The 16,395-nt window shown below is 43.2% G+C and overlaps 2 protein-coding genes across 2 annotated transcripts in view; one reads left to right on the top strand and one right to left on the bottom strand.

Moving 5' to 3' along the window:
* LOC115395663 (protein ALP1-like) overlaps positions 1-7,889 on the bottom strand; it is a 38,344-nt gene extending 30,455 nt beyond the window's left edge. Inside the window, exon 1 of the mRNA XM_030101292.1 lies at positions 7,748-7,889. Coding sequence (XP_029957152.1) covers positions 7,748-7,889 — 142 coding nt within the window. The remainder of the gene's footprint in view (positions 1-7,747) is intronic.
* Positions 7,890-11,132: 3,243 nt separating this feature from the next.
* On the top strand, positions 11,133-13,394 carry LOC115395662 (galactosylgalactosylxylosylprotein 3-beta-glucuronosyltransferase 1-like). Its single transcript, XM_030101291.1, has 3 exons — positions 11,133-11,564; positions 12,583-12,879; positions 13,320-13,394. The coding sequence occupies exons 1-3, from the start codon at positions 11,133-11,135 to the stop codon at positions 13,392-13,394; spliced, it is 804 nt and encodes a 267-aa protein (XP_029957151.1).
* The last annotated feature ends 3,001 nt before the right edge of the window (positions 13,395-16,395 follow it).

Below are 16,395 nucleotides of genomic sequence, written 5' to 3'. Positions count from 1 at the left end.
AAGTTGTGTGTTCTTGTACCTTTTCAGTTTCATGTCCGACCATTCCTTCTTCCCTCCTGCTTGGTAGAAAAATTGCTTTGTGCGTGTGTGTTTTTTAAATAAAACAACAACAAAAGAATCTGGTTTTCTTTCAGTGTTTCTGAAAAAACATGACTGACAAAACGGTGGTTGAAAAAAGCATTCTACCCCCCTTCATCGACCTGCCCTCATCTGACGAACCGTTTACGACCCAACCGTAAGGGTGTGTGTGTGTGTGTGTGTGTGTGTGTGTGTGTGTGTGTTCTGATCTGAGGAAGTCATTTGACAGTGTGGCGTCCTGTCTAGGTGAAGAAAAGCAGAGAGACGCATATTTTGTGTCTGATTTGAGGAAGTTGAAGGAACTTGGACGCTGACGATGATTCTCTGGAGGTGAGAAGCACATCAGGCCTGTAGAGACGCTCGGTCTGGCTGTGAGTGTTTGAAGCTCGCTACAGGTGCTGATTCTGGAAGTGAGTACAAATACGGCCTTACAGCCTCACCATGCAGAGGTGCTAAAGCCATTTGTTTGCGTCAGTTGACGCTTTTGTGGTTTTCCACAGAGTTTTTTCCCAATGTGTATTTAGTCTGGTCAGGTCAATCAGAGAAGTTGACAAACGGATGAAAGAAATAAGTTAGATTAGATTCCCTCGTTCCGTGTCTTCTCACAGAATGTTCTTTAAAGCATCTGAGTATCGACCCGTTTTGCTGTTTTTTGGGGCCAGTTGTATTCCGGGGCATTCTTGCAGGCCTGTACTACAACCAATTCCTGCTCCTTAGTGAAGCAATCTTTATTCTTACGATGGAGTCACTAACCCCCCTGTGCAAATAGATCATGCTGAAAAACTACTCTGGAATTCCTGTTCTCAAATGAGTGGACTTTATGGTGAACGATACATGACAAAGTTATGGAAAAGCTTCTTACTTTAGCAGATGTGATAACACGGGTACTTCACTGTAAGAACGGACTGATGAACAGGTGTCTGAATATGCAGAAAGATTTCTTAAATGTTGGAAAGAAATGGTAAAATTAAAAGTGTCGCGTAAAGCTGAACCTTTCTTTGTGTCAATGATCATTAATGGACTGTGAACACAGGATGCTGATACTTTAAAGAATTAGCAGCCCCAGACGTGTTTTCAATGAGTCCTGTGGGATTACGGAAAAGGAATAGAGAATTAGATGCAACTGGATTGTTTGCAAATCCAAAAAAAAAAAAAAAGAAAAAGCTAAGATTCATGCTGTACACAACTCTGGGAGAGTATAGACCGTTTGTATCAACACAACCAGGCTTCAGAGGATGAGGACGAGACAGGATGAGACCAAATCAACGACGATTTAGGGGCCGACGTTATTATAATAATACTAATGATCAAAAACTGGCAAGGGTGAAGAAACCTCAATGATACATGCCATTACCAGAGACTGTGAGCAAAGGAAAAGAAAAAGAGATGAAGCTAAAGTAGCTAGACCCACCGGAGTGCCACAAGTGTTGAATCAAGGCCAAAACTCAACAAGTACCAAAGACAAACATTACACCAGAACAGAGAGCAGTTTTCTTTCTGTGGAGAAAAACTTCTACACAATGAAGCGGCCGACAGAATTGGTACGCTGAGGGTGATCAAATAATAATAATAATGATGGTTATTCAGGCACAAGTTTCAAATACACCGGTAGAAAATACCAAAGATTTGTTTAAACATTAAAGGGAAACCAAAAATGTTTCTCGGAAATGTAGGTGCATTTCTCTCTTGTATTCGTCAGCAGGAGATATACTGTCCATGAAGTAATGACACTGTTCAAACTGTCAGCATTTCTGGTGTCCCACAAAGAGAACCGCTGTCAAAACTGTTACCGGTTGAGAGAGATGGCTGGAAATTTCAACATGTGTTTGTGATTTAGAAATGTTTTCATTTTTAGGAAAAAGATATGCTATCAAAATTAAGATTATATAGAATTTGTGCTCCAGAGTGAGTAACAGTAAAACATTCCAAACATACATCAGACGGTAGGACAGTATTTCACTGTTTGGCAGAAAGCAGCCTCTGTTTTTCTAAATGTTGATGTGGTGACTTGACTGTTCACAATAGAGGGAATCAGAACATTAGCGTTCTGTCAAGCAGACCAGTAGATAAACCATTCTCGGACAGAGTAGAAAGTCCACAAATACTGTTTGTCTCTCTCCAGAGGGACTGATGTTATTATTAAAAGATGTGCACGGAAACATTGAACCATTCATCGGTGCAGTTACAAATGATCACTGGGTCTGCGACTAAAATGCTTGACATTTGTTACCAGTTTCTTCATAGACAACCAGAGGATGAAAGAGAGGAGAGGAGGAAAGGTGAGCCCGTCTTCCTATCGCAAAGGTCTGCCTGAAACTGTTTGAGAGGTCTTGTAACAAAAACTCTGTTCCTTGGAAAATGTACCCTGGCCGGTTTATGCAGAGTACAGGTGTCTTGAGATGATAAAAAAATCTTTCACATCTTCCACGCTGACTTTCTTCATGGCACGCTTTTCTCAGTACAATATAAATTCACCCCCTCTATCCGTCTGTCTTGCTCCTACTCATCTCCTCAACACCTAGCCCATCGTAAAAACTTCAAAGTGCAGTTGCAAATGATCACTGGGACTAAAATGCTTGGCATTTGTTACCAGTTTCTCCATAGACAACCAGATGATGAAGATAGCAACTAAAATGTTGTTTGGTCGTATGACGAGGACACTTTGCATTTTTGTTCATTAAAATCCTGCAAAATACAATGAAAGCAGAAGTTCATTCAGTTGGATGTGTTGTTACAACCTCTGTCAGTTTGAGCGTCTGTTCCATCTAAATTATGGACGCAGCACGCAGATCATGTAGGACTGCTGGGTATGGAACCTTATCAAGCAACAATTAACTATGCAGAATATCCTGTTTGTTAAAACAGTATCCCTGATCAGAGGAAAAAGAAATGGGGTCAGACCAGTGGTTGAATCACTGCTGAAACAGGGAGTCATTGTGTGTCTCCAAACAACACCCCCAATAAAAACCCCATTCAGTAAAAGAAAAAAAAAAAAAAAAACAGTGGCTCAGTAATTCAGAGATGGTTCAGTTTTAAAGTATCAGACGAGCAACAGAGTCACGTTATATGTAGGGAGTGCTATAAACAAGATACAGGCAAGAGTTGACGCACAACTAATCTTTACGCCACCTAAAACAGCGGCGCAAACTGCAGTACGGAGTGATTACTGTCTGTCAGAGTAGAAAAAGAGTGAGAAAATGTATATTGAGTTGAAATTCTGTTTCTTGTGCAGCTGGTTGAGACTGTTCAGAAAAGAAATTGCTACAGGAGAAGGTATGTAAATGGTTGTATTTGTTTCTTAAACTAAGCACTTTATTTTGTTCTTTCTTTGTTCTGATATAAATGCTGCTCTTACAAGGGGTTGTCATATTTTGTTCTTTTGTAATGTTTCTGTGGATTTGTTAGAAAGGGGAAGAAAATCTGCCATCGCAAATCATGTAAAACAGTGGTGCAAACTGCAGCACGGAGTGTGTAAAGCTGCGCGCATTACTGTCTGTCAGAGTAGAAAAAGAGTGACAAAATGTAAATTGAGCTGATATTCTGTTTTCTTGTGCAGCTGGTTGAGACTGATCAGAAAAGAAATTGCTACAGGAAAAGGTATGTAAAGCTGATGTTTATATTTGTTTCTTAAACTAAGCACTTTATTTTGTTCTTTCTTTGTTCTGATAGAAATGCTGCCCTTACATGGGCTTGTCATATTTGGTTCTTTGGTAATGTTTCTGTGGATTTGTTAGAAAGGAGAAGAAAATCTGTATTTGCAAATCATGTAGGCTGTGGAACCTTATCAAGCAAGAATTAACTATGTGAAATATCCTGTTTGAGTTAAACAGTATCTCTTATCAAAGGAAAAAGAACTGGGGATCAGACCAGTGGTTCAATCATTGCTGAACCGAAGAGTGTCATGTCTGTCTCCAAACAACACCCCAATAAACCCCATTTTTGAAACCAGGAACAAAGAAGTACAGATTTGCACAGGAAAAATAAATAAATTTCAGCGTCATTCATTTAACTCCGGTTGTACCAGATGTTAATGCTATCTTAGTATCAGTAGCAGCCAGAGTGAAATGGTACACAGTTGTGTATTTGTGTTCTGCTGTACACAGGAATACATAGGATTTGTTTAGTTTCACCTTCTGTGACCAACAATATCGCTTTACAAGATTAACGTTGTTTGTGTTTTTTTCAGACAGTCCAACCGTCGACGCTGCAGCTGTGAGACAGCAGCTTTCAAAGCTGACATTACCTGCTGACTCGGTTTTGTTTGGCGTACATCGACAACATCATTATTGTCTCTTATACAGAAAATTGAATTTGAGTTTGTGAAAATGATCAACCAGTTATTCTGTTTTTATTCAAGCGCGTGTCTACGCTTCCTGATTAAGTTTGTGTGGCTTTATTTTGAATATTTAGAATGAGACTCTGTCTTTGAATGATTTTACTATTCATTTATACCTTTTCTTGTATTTTATACACTTTTTTAAAAACCTTACCTCCTTTTGAGTTGTATTTTCAGATCTATATATTAGAACTTGGGTGGATGTGAAGGTTTTCCAGTGATCACGTTAACTGGGAAATATCAGAGAATTTCACGATGCTTATCACAAAGGACACGACATGTTTCAGAGTTTTGAGAGCAGTAACTTAAAATTTCAAGTTAGGAGCAGATTTGGTTATCTTCAGGTCACAAATAGTAACACTTTTGATTATTTGCTTTACATGTTAAGATGAAACCTGAGTTTCTTGTTTAGATCATAATTTTTAGGTTCACCTCTGGAGAGCTTTAAAAAGGTCATATAACCACCTAAAGTGCTACAGACACCCGGACATATCTGTTTGTAGTAAAATGTAATATCTAACAGACTGTTTGAAAATTGTATGATTGAGAAATGTTAATGAGTTAAATGTTAATGAGTCTATTTTTTTTTCCCTTTCTGCAGCTCCGGCTCATAGAATGAACCTTCGATCGCTTCGCTGTCATAATCTTTGAGTTCGTATACCGGTGGAGTACGCGGAATGCATTCTGACACCGTAAATACTTCATCCGTGAAACTCTGTTCGTATTTTTTATCGAAGGCCTCTCGCAACATGGATATTCTGACAACATCGCCCTCCTTAAATCCTGCCTTTATTTTTGTTTTCTCTTGTCTGGTGGTGTAGGCGTACCATACAGATTGTGAAACACTTGAAGGCCCTTCGTCACATCAACCGGGCGCATTTTTATACTGCTGTGGTAAGTGTTATTATAGCTTTTTACTAAGTCTGGCAGGACTTCCACGTACCGTCTAGTGTTCTTAGCAGTGAAATATCTCCACATTCTGGTCTTTATAACGTTCGGTTAAATCTTTCAACCACGCAGGCTTTTAGATCACTGGCTGTGGCAAAATGTACGATGTTGTGTTTCCTCATCAGAATCTTGAAACTTTTGTTGAAAAATTCTCTTCCTGCATCAGTCTGTAGTTTTTCAGGCGTCTGGCTCTCGCAAAAGACGGATTCAAAGGCAGACACCACCTCAGCCGCGGTCTTCTTTCTCAAAGCTCGCACGTACGCTAATTTGGAAAACACATCTATGACCGTGAGTAAATAACTATACCCATCATTTTCATCCGCTAACGCGCGCATATCACAAAGGTCTGCCTGAAATTGTTTGAGAGGTCTTGTAACAAAAACTCTGTTCCTTGGAAAATGTACCCTAGCCGGTTTATGCAGAGTATAGGTGTCTTGAGATGATAAAAAAGTCTTTCACATCTTCCACCCTAACTTTCTTTCCCGTCTCATCTTAAACCGCTTTATGAAGTCGCTCTACCCCGCCGAAACTACCAGGATGACTCGGCTTGTAATATAACCTCTTCATGACACGTTTCTCCGCCATCTCGAAATACGATATAAATTCACCCCCCTCTAACCGTCTGTCTGGCTCCTACTCATCCCTTCAGATGTGTCAACACCTAACCCGTCGTAAAAACTTCAAAAGACCTCAGACGGAAGGAAGTTTGGGGGGGGGGGGAACAAATGCGCAGTGGACATACGCTGGACAAATGGTGGACATATGGCGAGGGGAGGGGTTTATTGGGGGCCATAAATCTTTCGTTTGACATATAATATCGTATCTGTCTCTCTTGTGGCGGGAAGGAGAACGAAGCAGAACACGTGAAGCGAGCCGCCGGCCTTTTAGGACTCTCCTTTCTCCTGTTCCAGCAGTTCAGCCTTTATTTCTGACGTTTGGAACCAACCTGGATCAGTTCTTTCTGTGGTCGTAGTTCATCGGCGTTTCCATCTTTAGCTGATTCCTAATGGAAAATGTACATCTCGTTTCCATGGAAACTCAGATCAGGTCAAAACGATAAACAGGTTTGAATGAAGAAACAACTGGTACCTTTACATGTTTTAATTATTAAAATTGGTCTATTGAAACACAATAGATTATGACAACAAAGTGTACAAATGAAATAAAAATATTCCCCTAATCTGTGTCACTTGCTCTGGAAGATCCATTTAAAAAAAAAAAACCCAAGAACCAAATATTAATGAGCAACAAACGTCACAGCGAACAATCAGAACATTCAATATAACATGGGGTTGGTTTGTTTTTTTTTTTGTAGACATCTTCACATTAGAAACAAGTGATTCCATCTGTGTGTTTTAGTACAAAACGGAGCTGAAATTGATTCACAGTTTCTTCAAAAGCCGTCACGTAAAAAGGAAGGAGCGCCGAGGTCGTCCTCTGTCCTCAGAAAGGTTCGTCCCAGTCTCTGTGGAGTTTTCCTCCTCCGGCCACCGAATCGCTGAACCCACCAAACACACACAAGCAAGCACTCCTCTGTTTGTTTGTCTGTTTGTTTGTTGTTGTTTTCTCCCCTGGCTGGAGTCTGGATGTGCGTCTCTGACGGCTGCTTCATCAGCCTTCTTCAGAAAGTGTTGTGTTCGTCCTCCAGTCGCTCTCACACTCACACACACACACATTCACACACTCACACACAAACCAAATGCCAATAAATATGCAAACCTTCAAACATATGAAAAATCCAATATACACACTATCTGTGCCGTCAGCGAACGCTGGTTAACTGCAGGGGGGTTTCTGTTTTTTGCTCGTCGGATGAGAAGAAAAAATAAAGAGTGTTTGAGAAAGTCATGCTGGAGACGAGTGAAAGGTTCTCTGGCGCCTTGCTCTAAACGACACACGAGCCGCAGAGGCTGAAAATAAAGAGTACTTTCAGTACATGTTTAGAAAACTAACATTTCATTTGATCCTGAAGTCTGCCGCTCTTATTTTGAAGGGTCAGACCGCCACATTTCCATAAAGACAAAAAGAAAGTCAGGAACGGTGTGGTGTGCCTCCAGGCCAGCAGGTGGCGCTGTGCTCTGCAGGACGCTGCTGTAAACCGGATCAGTGTGCTCGTGGCTGGAGGAGAACGCTGCTGTTTCCCTCTGTTATTGCTGCAGGTCCAGCGAGTTCCGTTTCCATGGCGACGGGTTCAGAATCCGCCGCTCTCTGGAAAGTCTTCTCAAAACGTCACAAAGTGGCAGAAACAACCCAAAAGACGAGGAACCGGGTTCTTCTGTTCTTCCTGCAGCTTTTCGTTAGACCGTCTGCACTGCTGTTGTTGTTGTTGTGGTTTTCACTTCATGGTTTCCTCTTCCTGTTTCAGCTCCAGGCTTCATGTTCTACCTCTGCAGGGACTCTGAAGGGCCGCGGTCCAGTGTTGTGATGGGAGGACGAAGCGCGGTGCCTTCAGGTGTCTGTCTCTTGTCTCTTGTGAGATCTTGTTTGTCGGACCGTCTTCATGGCTCGTTGGTGAATCCGCCGTCATGCTAGGTGCTAGCGCTGTGCGTGACGACACCCGGCTCTTAAAGGGAAAGACAGAAAGCTTCTGATTGGCTGAGCTGCTGTTCTTCAGACCTCAATCTGACCAGATCCATGCGGTCGATGAGTCCGAACGGCCTTGAGAAGCTGCTTCACATTCAAAAGTAGAAAACAAGCATCGACAGATTTGAATGTCGTGCACATCTGGAGCACATCGGCCTGGTGCAGGATTCTGGAGACACACGGAGTTTGATGCTTTAGTCTGATTTAAGACAAAACGGTCAGCAGCTCCGCCGGGCTTCGGTCTGACGCTGGTGTTTCCAGCAGGGCGGTCGGAGCTCCGCCTTCCTGGAGCCTCGCAGCGTTTCTGGAGTCTGTGCAAACGGTTCCACGTCGACGGGTTTTCAAGTTTTCTGAGGAGAAACTAAAGGAGCTGGAAAGAGGCGGACGTGTGGAAGAGCTCCGGCTGGACCGAGTCCATGTTCTGGAGGGGGGGAACCAGGAACAGCTGATCAGCACCGACCAGCCAGACATTCAGACTGGAGCAAGGGAGCAGTCCATCCTGGCCCCCCTAGTCCCCCCCCCCCCCACCCCCCCCCCCACCACCACCACCACCACCACCCACCCCACCACCACCACCACCACCACCAGGGTGAGCCGAGTCTTGGACAAGCCTGGTGTCAAAGCAGCCTAATGTCATCTTCCTGACTGGAATCATTGGATAAATGTAACTATTTACATTATTTCTGTCCATGATGACAGGGGAGGCAGACCCTCTCCTGACAGCATATCCATAGTCAAAAACACTGGTTGTGAAAACAACAACTTCATGGATGCACAGAAAAATAACTCGAGGCACAGTCAAAGAAGATTTCCAAGGGTTTCTTATTTGTTGAGAGAGGTCTATGCTTTGTGACTGGAAGGATCAGGCTGATTTTTCTGACTGTGCTGTATCACTTATCTGTCTTACAGAACGTAGCACAACTCAGGATGCCGCAGGTGGTGAACATAAAAGGCATCTTTACAGGTTTGTTGATCGTGGTGCCTTTAATACTCTTCCTTCAAATATTTTACCCCATCACCATCGCGCCTCTTGTTGCTGAAGCAAAAGGTAAGCTTCATCACAGCTGTTGTTTCATTTTATTTAACCTTGATTTTTACAGGTTTATTGAGATCCAGGCTCTATTTCTGAAGAATACTCCGAGCTTCAGTTTTAGCTTCCTCAGTAACAGGTCAATGTCAGTTTTAAAAGAAAGACTGTCATCGACTGCCATGTTTAAGTATTGAAAGCTGATTACAAACTCAGCCAGGGTGTCCGAAGCAGACTTGCACCTGAATAGTGTTAAAAACAGACTGCAGGTCTGCAAACAACTGATGTTGCATGACAATAGATGACTGTATCATCAGCATAAGGATGCATGGAAGCATTAACATTATGGCCCACGTCATTCATATAAATAGTAAAAAGGGTGGGCCCTAAAACAGAACCTCTGATACACCAATTAAGATGTTTAGGAAAGCAGAATAAAGACCATTTGACAGAACACACTGCTTATGACTGGACAGAGAAGCAACCGACAGTATGGTCTGACATCCCAGTGTTAGACAGTCCAGACCAGCAGAGGCCTCATTTATAAACTTTGCTAAAGCACAAAACAGGGTCTTCAAGATGTGCACTTCATTCAGGATGCACTCATGTTGAGTACACTGGTGCTGAGGGCAGGCAATCCTGCAGCCGTGCTGCAGCAGGGATAATGTGTATCCCACCATAACTTTCGCTGTGACTGATGATGGCAGTTATGGAGCAAAGCGTTGTTCAGACAGGCACGGAGTCAAGCTGCTTGGCCGAGCTCTCACTCATATGCTTATGGGTGGCCTATCACGCAGTCTCACGTCAGGTGATTGGTTCCCCCTCCCAGCCAGGTCAGCTGATCTATTTGGCGTGTTATTTAGGCCGCCCCAGTCCACCTGAGAGTCTGGCTGTCATCTGCACACTGCTCATAACCCACCTCCTCCCCAGCTCCTCCTTTGTGTCCTGACTTCCTATGTCACATTATCATTATGCTTGCTCTGTTCTGGGGGTTCTTGCTGCTGCTCTCCCTCTCTCATGCACCTCCAAGTCGGCACTTGGAAATCAGGGAGGAGTGCTCTCGCTGCCTCAGGTTTTCCCCACAGGCGTTGGGAAGAGGAGGGAGATCCCAGAACAGAGCCACACTGCCAAAGTTCAATTGCTTCGTTAAGCTTGTAATTCCATTGGTATCGTTACACAGGCATGTAATCGTCATGTTATCCTAATGCAAGCAGTCGTAATTTTTGTTGTCATGCAATAATTGTAACTCGAATTTTTATGCTTTCTGAATTGTAATAATTTTTTGACAAAGTGATCCTGGCTGAACTACTTAAAGATAGGGCAGGCGATGTTGTCCAAAAGCACTTTTTGTCATAATGAGTGAAATGCTCCTTGCCCCCTGGGAGAAGTCAATACATTATGTGTATGGAAAAAGGTGCGGAAAAAATCTGACAACTGCAGCGGCCACAGGACAGTAAAAACTCCGACCAATCGTAAGGCGCGGACCGCTCTTCAGGAACCAATCAGATGCCCCACCCCCACCACACCCCACCCCACCCCACCCCTCCTCCCCTGCCCCTCGCATGAAAAATAGAACGAAGTAGAGCCGGCGCGCTGCAGAGCGCAAGGCTCGGCACGCGCAGCCGTTTTTTGCGGGGGTTTTGTCTTTACTGACGCATAAGTGAATGACGATTATTGTCTCTAATGGCCTGTCATACGCGTTGTGTGCGGACAGTCAGATAAGTTAACATGGGAGACGATCAGAAACTACGTGTGCAGCGCTTCCGCGTCCAGTGCGTTCCCCCCATAACAGCGGGAGCTCCTCCAATGGGGTGGGAGCTGGGCGGAGCTTGGCGGAGCCTTGGGGAGATGCTACATTCGAATACATGCTAGTTTTCCAAGATCGCTGACCCTAGCTTTAACAAGTTTTGTGACACATGATCACAAATATCGACAGAATGAAACACTCGATGTTAGTACATCAGCTGAAGATCATAGAGGAGGGGATACACATTACTTCAGCCTTGACTGCATCTGTCAGAAAATTCTCTCTGGGCAATGCTTTGATCTAACGACAACTAAGTTCAGGAGCTGAAAGAGGCACAATGGTAAATCTATATGTGCTGTCATGCATGAGCTCATCATCTTTATTTTGCGTCCTGAGCAGATTGTAGCAGAGGGATGTCGACTTTCAGGAATATCATCCCAAGCTGGAACAAGGACTGCAATAAACAGGTCTACGTTCGGCCTCCGCCCTGGTCCGACAGTCTGCCCACCATCTACGCCATCACGCCTACATACAAAAGATTAGTGCAGAAAGCGGACCTGACACGCATGTCCAATACTCTGCTCCATGTGGCCAACCTGCACTGGATCGTGGTCGAAGACTCTGAAAGCAAGACCAGTTTGGTTGGAGACCTCCTCAGAAAAACAGGGCTGAAGTATACCCACCTCAACGTGCATGAAACTGAGAACATTACTTCCAGGGGCAGCAGGCAGAGAAACTTGGCTTTGAAGTGGCTACGGGACAATTTCAGCGTAAATGACAGCAATGAAGGCGTGGTCTACTTTGCAGACGATGACAACACATACAGTCTGGAGCTGTTCGACGAGGTGAGGTGACTTTAAGAGGGAGCAGAACAATCTGTGGGTTCTCAGCACAACATCTCACAACCACAGCACTTTCATGATCTTTTCTGTCACTTCAGTCGACTTCACAAACTGATTACAGCCTGTTGTTGGGTGCTTTGTTTGAGGCCAGTTCTCTGTTTCACGGGTCAGACTCAAACAGTTACTGCTCTGACTTTGTCTCGGGAATCTCCCCTGTCTGTCTCAGCCAGCTGCTGCTTATATGCAGGAAGAAGAAATCAGTTACTTCATAGCAAGAGTTTACAATCAGTGTTCAGAGCTGTCCTACCCCCATGCTATACCCCGTCTCTATTTCCAACAGCTTGTAGAGCATCTGCAACACTAGATGATGAACACCCTACACCTGCTGAGATAAAACAGCCCTCAGCGGTTTGATCTGTCAGTCTGCAGGGTCACCTGGGACGTTTTTTAATTCTTACAATCGTGGGCAAACATATCGTCTCTGTCTCAGGTTGTGAGTTCTCCAGGAACAGGTTGGAAGAAGATCATCAGAGTTCAGATGTTTTTATTGGTTTCCTGGTCACAAGCAGCACTAAAGTGCCTTTCCAGGCCTCTCTCCAAACAGCACAAACAACCCCCGTACTTCACTGTCGCCGCTCCTTTTGAGTCCGAGACGCTACTGTGAGAGAGAGGAAGAGAGATGATCAATAGTGGTTAGTCAGTGGTGTTCTGCAGCACTTTCCCTGAGCCACCTTTACTAACTCTCCCCCACAGCTGAGCCTGACCACGCCCCACCACCACACATGACAGTGAAAGCTGTCCAAACTAAATATGTTGCTGAGTAGACAGCTCATCTTGACATTGTGATCACACTTGACTTTTCTACTGTGTCCAGCTTTTCAGCTGTACTGACTCAGGAAACTTAGTTGATCCGGTTAAGTCCTTTTCTTCATTGGATTCAGTGCATCCTGCCTCCTCATCCTTTCCTCTCTCTTTTGCCTTGACGATTGACTTGTATTTCTATATCTGTTTTATCTTTCAGATGCGCTACACTAAAAAAGTCTCCGTGTGGCCGGTGGGCTTCACAGGTGAAATGCGCTTCGCGTCCTGCAAAGTCAATGAATTGGGGAAAGTGTCCGGCTGGGTTGTTGTGTTTGCCCCAAATCGACGCTTTGCCATCGACATGGCAGGATTTGCAATAAACCTGAAGCTGATTTTGTCCAAATCAGACGTAAACTTCAGACTGTTTAATGTATCACGGGGAAAACAGGAGACCACGTTTTTACAGCGTCTGGTCACTCTCAGCGACCTGGAGCCGAAAGCCGCGAACTGTACCAAGGTAAGAAAAAGATGGTTTCAACCTGATTTATGTCTCATAAATGACAATATTAGTTCTTGGCGCGTGCAGTGTGTGGAAGTGGTTACTGACACCCCACTCTTTTGAGGTGGAAAATTACCCGAGAGTCAATTAATCCAGTGACAGTTGATAGATTAGCAAACCAATTTAAGTAAATATCATGTTAATAGCCGTTTTTCAGATACCATCACTGGTGATTTTTTTTTTCATTCTTTATTCAAAGGTTTGGATCATTTTAGACTAGTTTTCACGAAAACAATACTCCACACTGAACCTTGAAAGTGCCTCTTAAGTTCCATTTTCAATTATTTCAAATGCTCTAATACACGTACAGTGTGGTATTTTCGAATAGAATTGGTGTCTTACACTTGACCTGCATTAACCATTTTTCTACTTTTATATGCTTTTCTCTTTACCCATAGGTTTTAGTCTGGCACACTCGCACTTCAGAGCCACCTAACATTCAATCTTTGGGAGACCCCAACATTGAGTCATGACACACATTACCTGACTCAGGTAACTGCAGATTCACAAACATCTTTGGAGCATGACTGCAGTTGGACACGTTGATTTCTTCCATCAGCGGCACAATTACAAACTTCCTGAGCTCATCTGTTCTGCAAAGATAAAGCTCACTTGAATTGAAGGTATGGCTGCATGGTGGCACAGTGGTTAGCGCTCTTGCCTCACAGCACGAATGTCCTGGGTTCAATTGCTGGCTGGGGGCCTTTCTGTGTGGAGTTTGCATGTTTTCCCCGTGGGTGCGTGGGTTCCCTCCGGGTACTCCGGCTTCCTCCCACGGTCCAAAAGCATGCATGTCAGATTAATTGGTCACCCTAAATTGCCCCTGGGTGTGAATGGTTGTCTATATGTGCTGGCCCTGTGATAGACTGGAGATCTGTCCAGGGTGTAACCCGCCCTCACACGCAGCAGCTGGGATTGGATCCAGCCACCTGCGACCCTGAGAAGGAGAAGGGGTTTCGAAAATGGATGAATTGAAGGTGTGATGGGGTTTTGTTTTGTATGAACAAGAAATCAAGGAAAATTAATGTACCAGTTAAAATGTAAGTTTGTGGGGGAACATTATGAAGTGCTTCAGTTTCACTCTTTTAACTGTCATGAAGATATTATTTTTGTTGGGGATGGTTTTGGTGGGTATCAGTGTGACAAACATGTAATTTAAACTTAAACTAGGTTGCAATTCATGTCACTTGCATAATAAAAAAATCAATGCTTCAGTTATGTTTCTTTGTGGTGTCTGCATGTACCTGTGGCTGCATAGCTTTTGCCTTAAGTGATCCATCTTATTCAATCCAGACACTGTGGAACATTTGCGTTTGATTGAATTTGTGTCTCTCTTGTTTGTGCAGTGACAGACCGACTGGACGTTCCATCCCCCACGACATGGTGTGTTGTCTTTAATTGGCAACATTTCTTTTAAAAGCTGCAAAACAACTAAGTTTTTTGCTGCAATATTCTGAAATTGTTGCAATGAAACAAATGACACAAGGATTTTTTTTGTAATCAATCTTTTATTGCTCAACAGGGCATTAATAGGAGAACACAACACATAGTACAATAAACATTATGTAAGCATAAGCCCTCAGCACTGTTTGATCCGTCAGTCTACAGGATGAAAGAGACAGACCATTGTTCAGTCTGCACCATCAAGGACTTGAATTTGTGATGTGTCCCTCTGCCTGCTCCTGGTGCATCAGCATAAACTTCCCAAAAGTTGAGCCAATACAAGCTGGACTGGCTGCTCCGTCACTCTGTTTGATGTCCAAATCACCAGCACAGTGTCACTGGCGACATTGTGGGCTCAATCAATTGTGGCTCAGTTGGTACAGAAAGTCAACTTTCAATTTCAAGGTTACTAGTTCAATCCCCCCATCTGTCCATATATCAAAGTGTCCTTACACAAAAGACTGCATTCAATTTGCATCAAATTTTATGGCATGGCAGGAAGATAATGATTGTCCTTTCACCTCACTCAGACCTTTGTTTACCACACAACCTTTCGCTCATCAAAAAGATCTCTCTTCACTCACCTAAACATGTTCTAAGTTCTCCAAGTGAAATCCTAATCAACACCTGTGATCGCGTCTGTAAATCTGCACTATTACATTCTGAGCAGAGTCACATTTGGTTCAAAAGTCATGATAAGGTCGTCATGTGACGGTTCCCGCTTTTCCGAACACCAACTTGATGCCCCGCCCCTTTGTTGCTGCTCCACCCCTTTGCTGTGACAGCTGGAGTACAGAGGAGGAAAGTGTTCAAGACTGAGTAGAAATGAGCTGAAACTTTGCAGCTTCTGCAAAGAACAATGAGGTTCCCATTGCTCCCCATTGATCACCTGCACCCACTCATCAATCAGATACTGCTGAGAGTCCTTTTCTTCTGTAATACCATCCATCGACCATCTTCATAGTTTAATAATTCATTAACAGGTGGAGAGAATTTTCTGCCTTTTAAATTAGTTACATTTGTTTCCCTCTACTAGTTTAAGTGCATTTGTGTTTTAATTTCATAGGATAAAATCATCAGATCTTTATTTTTGTATTTTTTATCGACCACTTATCCATCCATCCGTCCATTTTCTACCGGTTATCCAGGACCGGGTCGCTCGGGCAGTGGGGATGCCCAGACTTCCCTGTCCCCAGACACTTCCTCCAGCTCTTACTGGAGGATGTCAAGGTGTTCCCAGGCCAACCGAGAGACATAGTGTCTCCAGCGTGTCCTGGGTTCTCCCCGGGGTCTCCTCTCAATGGGACATGCCCAGAACACCTCCGGGCATCAAGCATTTCATTTTCTTTTTTTTTTTATTTCTTTTTTTTTTTTTATCTTTTTTTGGGGGGAGTTTTTTTTCCTCATGTTTCCAAGAACCTGTTAAGAGACTATTTTCCAATAGTTTTACATTTTCAATAAACACTATGTCGACACAATAAGTGACCATGATGTTTGTCCAAGAATCTACACGTGAATTAAGGAATTGTGAAGTAATAAGTAGTGAAGTTACTTTTTAAGTGCAGAAACTAGCAAAGTAATCTCTTTTTTTTTTTCAACTTTATTTATTGAACTTTTGCAACAAAAACCTGACTTACAAAATAAGATATACACAGTGGTGCAATTTGGAAAAACTGCGTTGCATGTCACTAACCATCCCACCCTAACCATAAGGCCAAACCGACAAACATACACACAACACACTCACGCACATAAAGGGAAGAAAAAAAAAATGTAATAAAAACAAAATTGGGTAACACTTTACTTGAAGCACCCAGTATCACACATTATAAGTAGTTATAAACACTCATAAATGATCACAATGCTTTATAACCCACTATACAGCATAGGGTTAGGGTTAAGGTTAGGTCCTGGCATTGTGATCATTTATGAGTGTTTATAAATACAGTCGCACGTGCTGTAATGGCATTATAATGCTTTATAAATGTACTTATAATGTGTTATACAGGGGTGATTCGAGTAAAGTATTAC

This window comes from Salarias fasciatus, chromosome 10 (genome assembly GCF_902148845.1).
Source record: "Salarias fasciatus chromosome 10, fSalaFa1.1, whole genome shotgun sequence".
NCBI classification, from domain to species: Eukaryota; Metazoa; Chordata; class Actinopteri; order Blenniiformes; family Blenniidae; genus Salarias; species Salarias fasciatus.
Note: the sequence above shows the minus strand (reverse complement) of the source record. Positions and strands in the feature narration are given on the sequence as shown.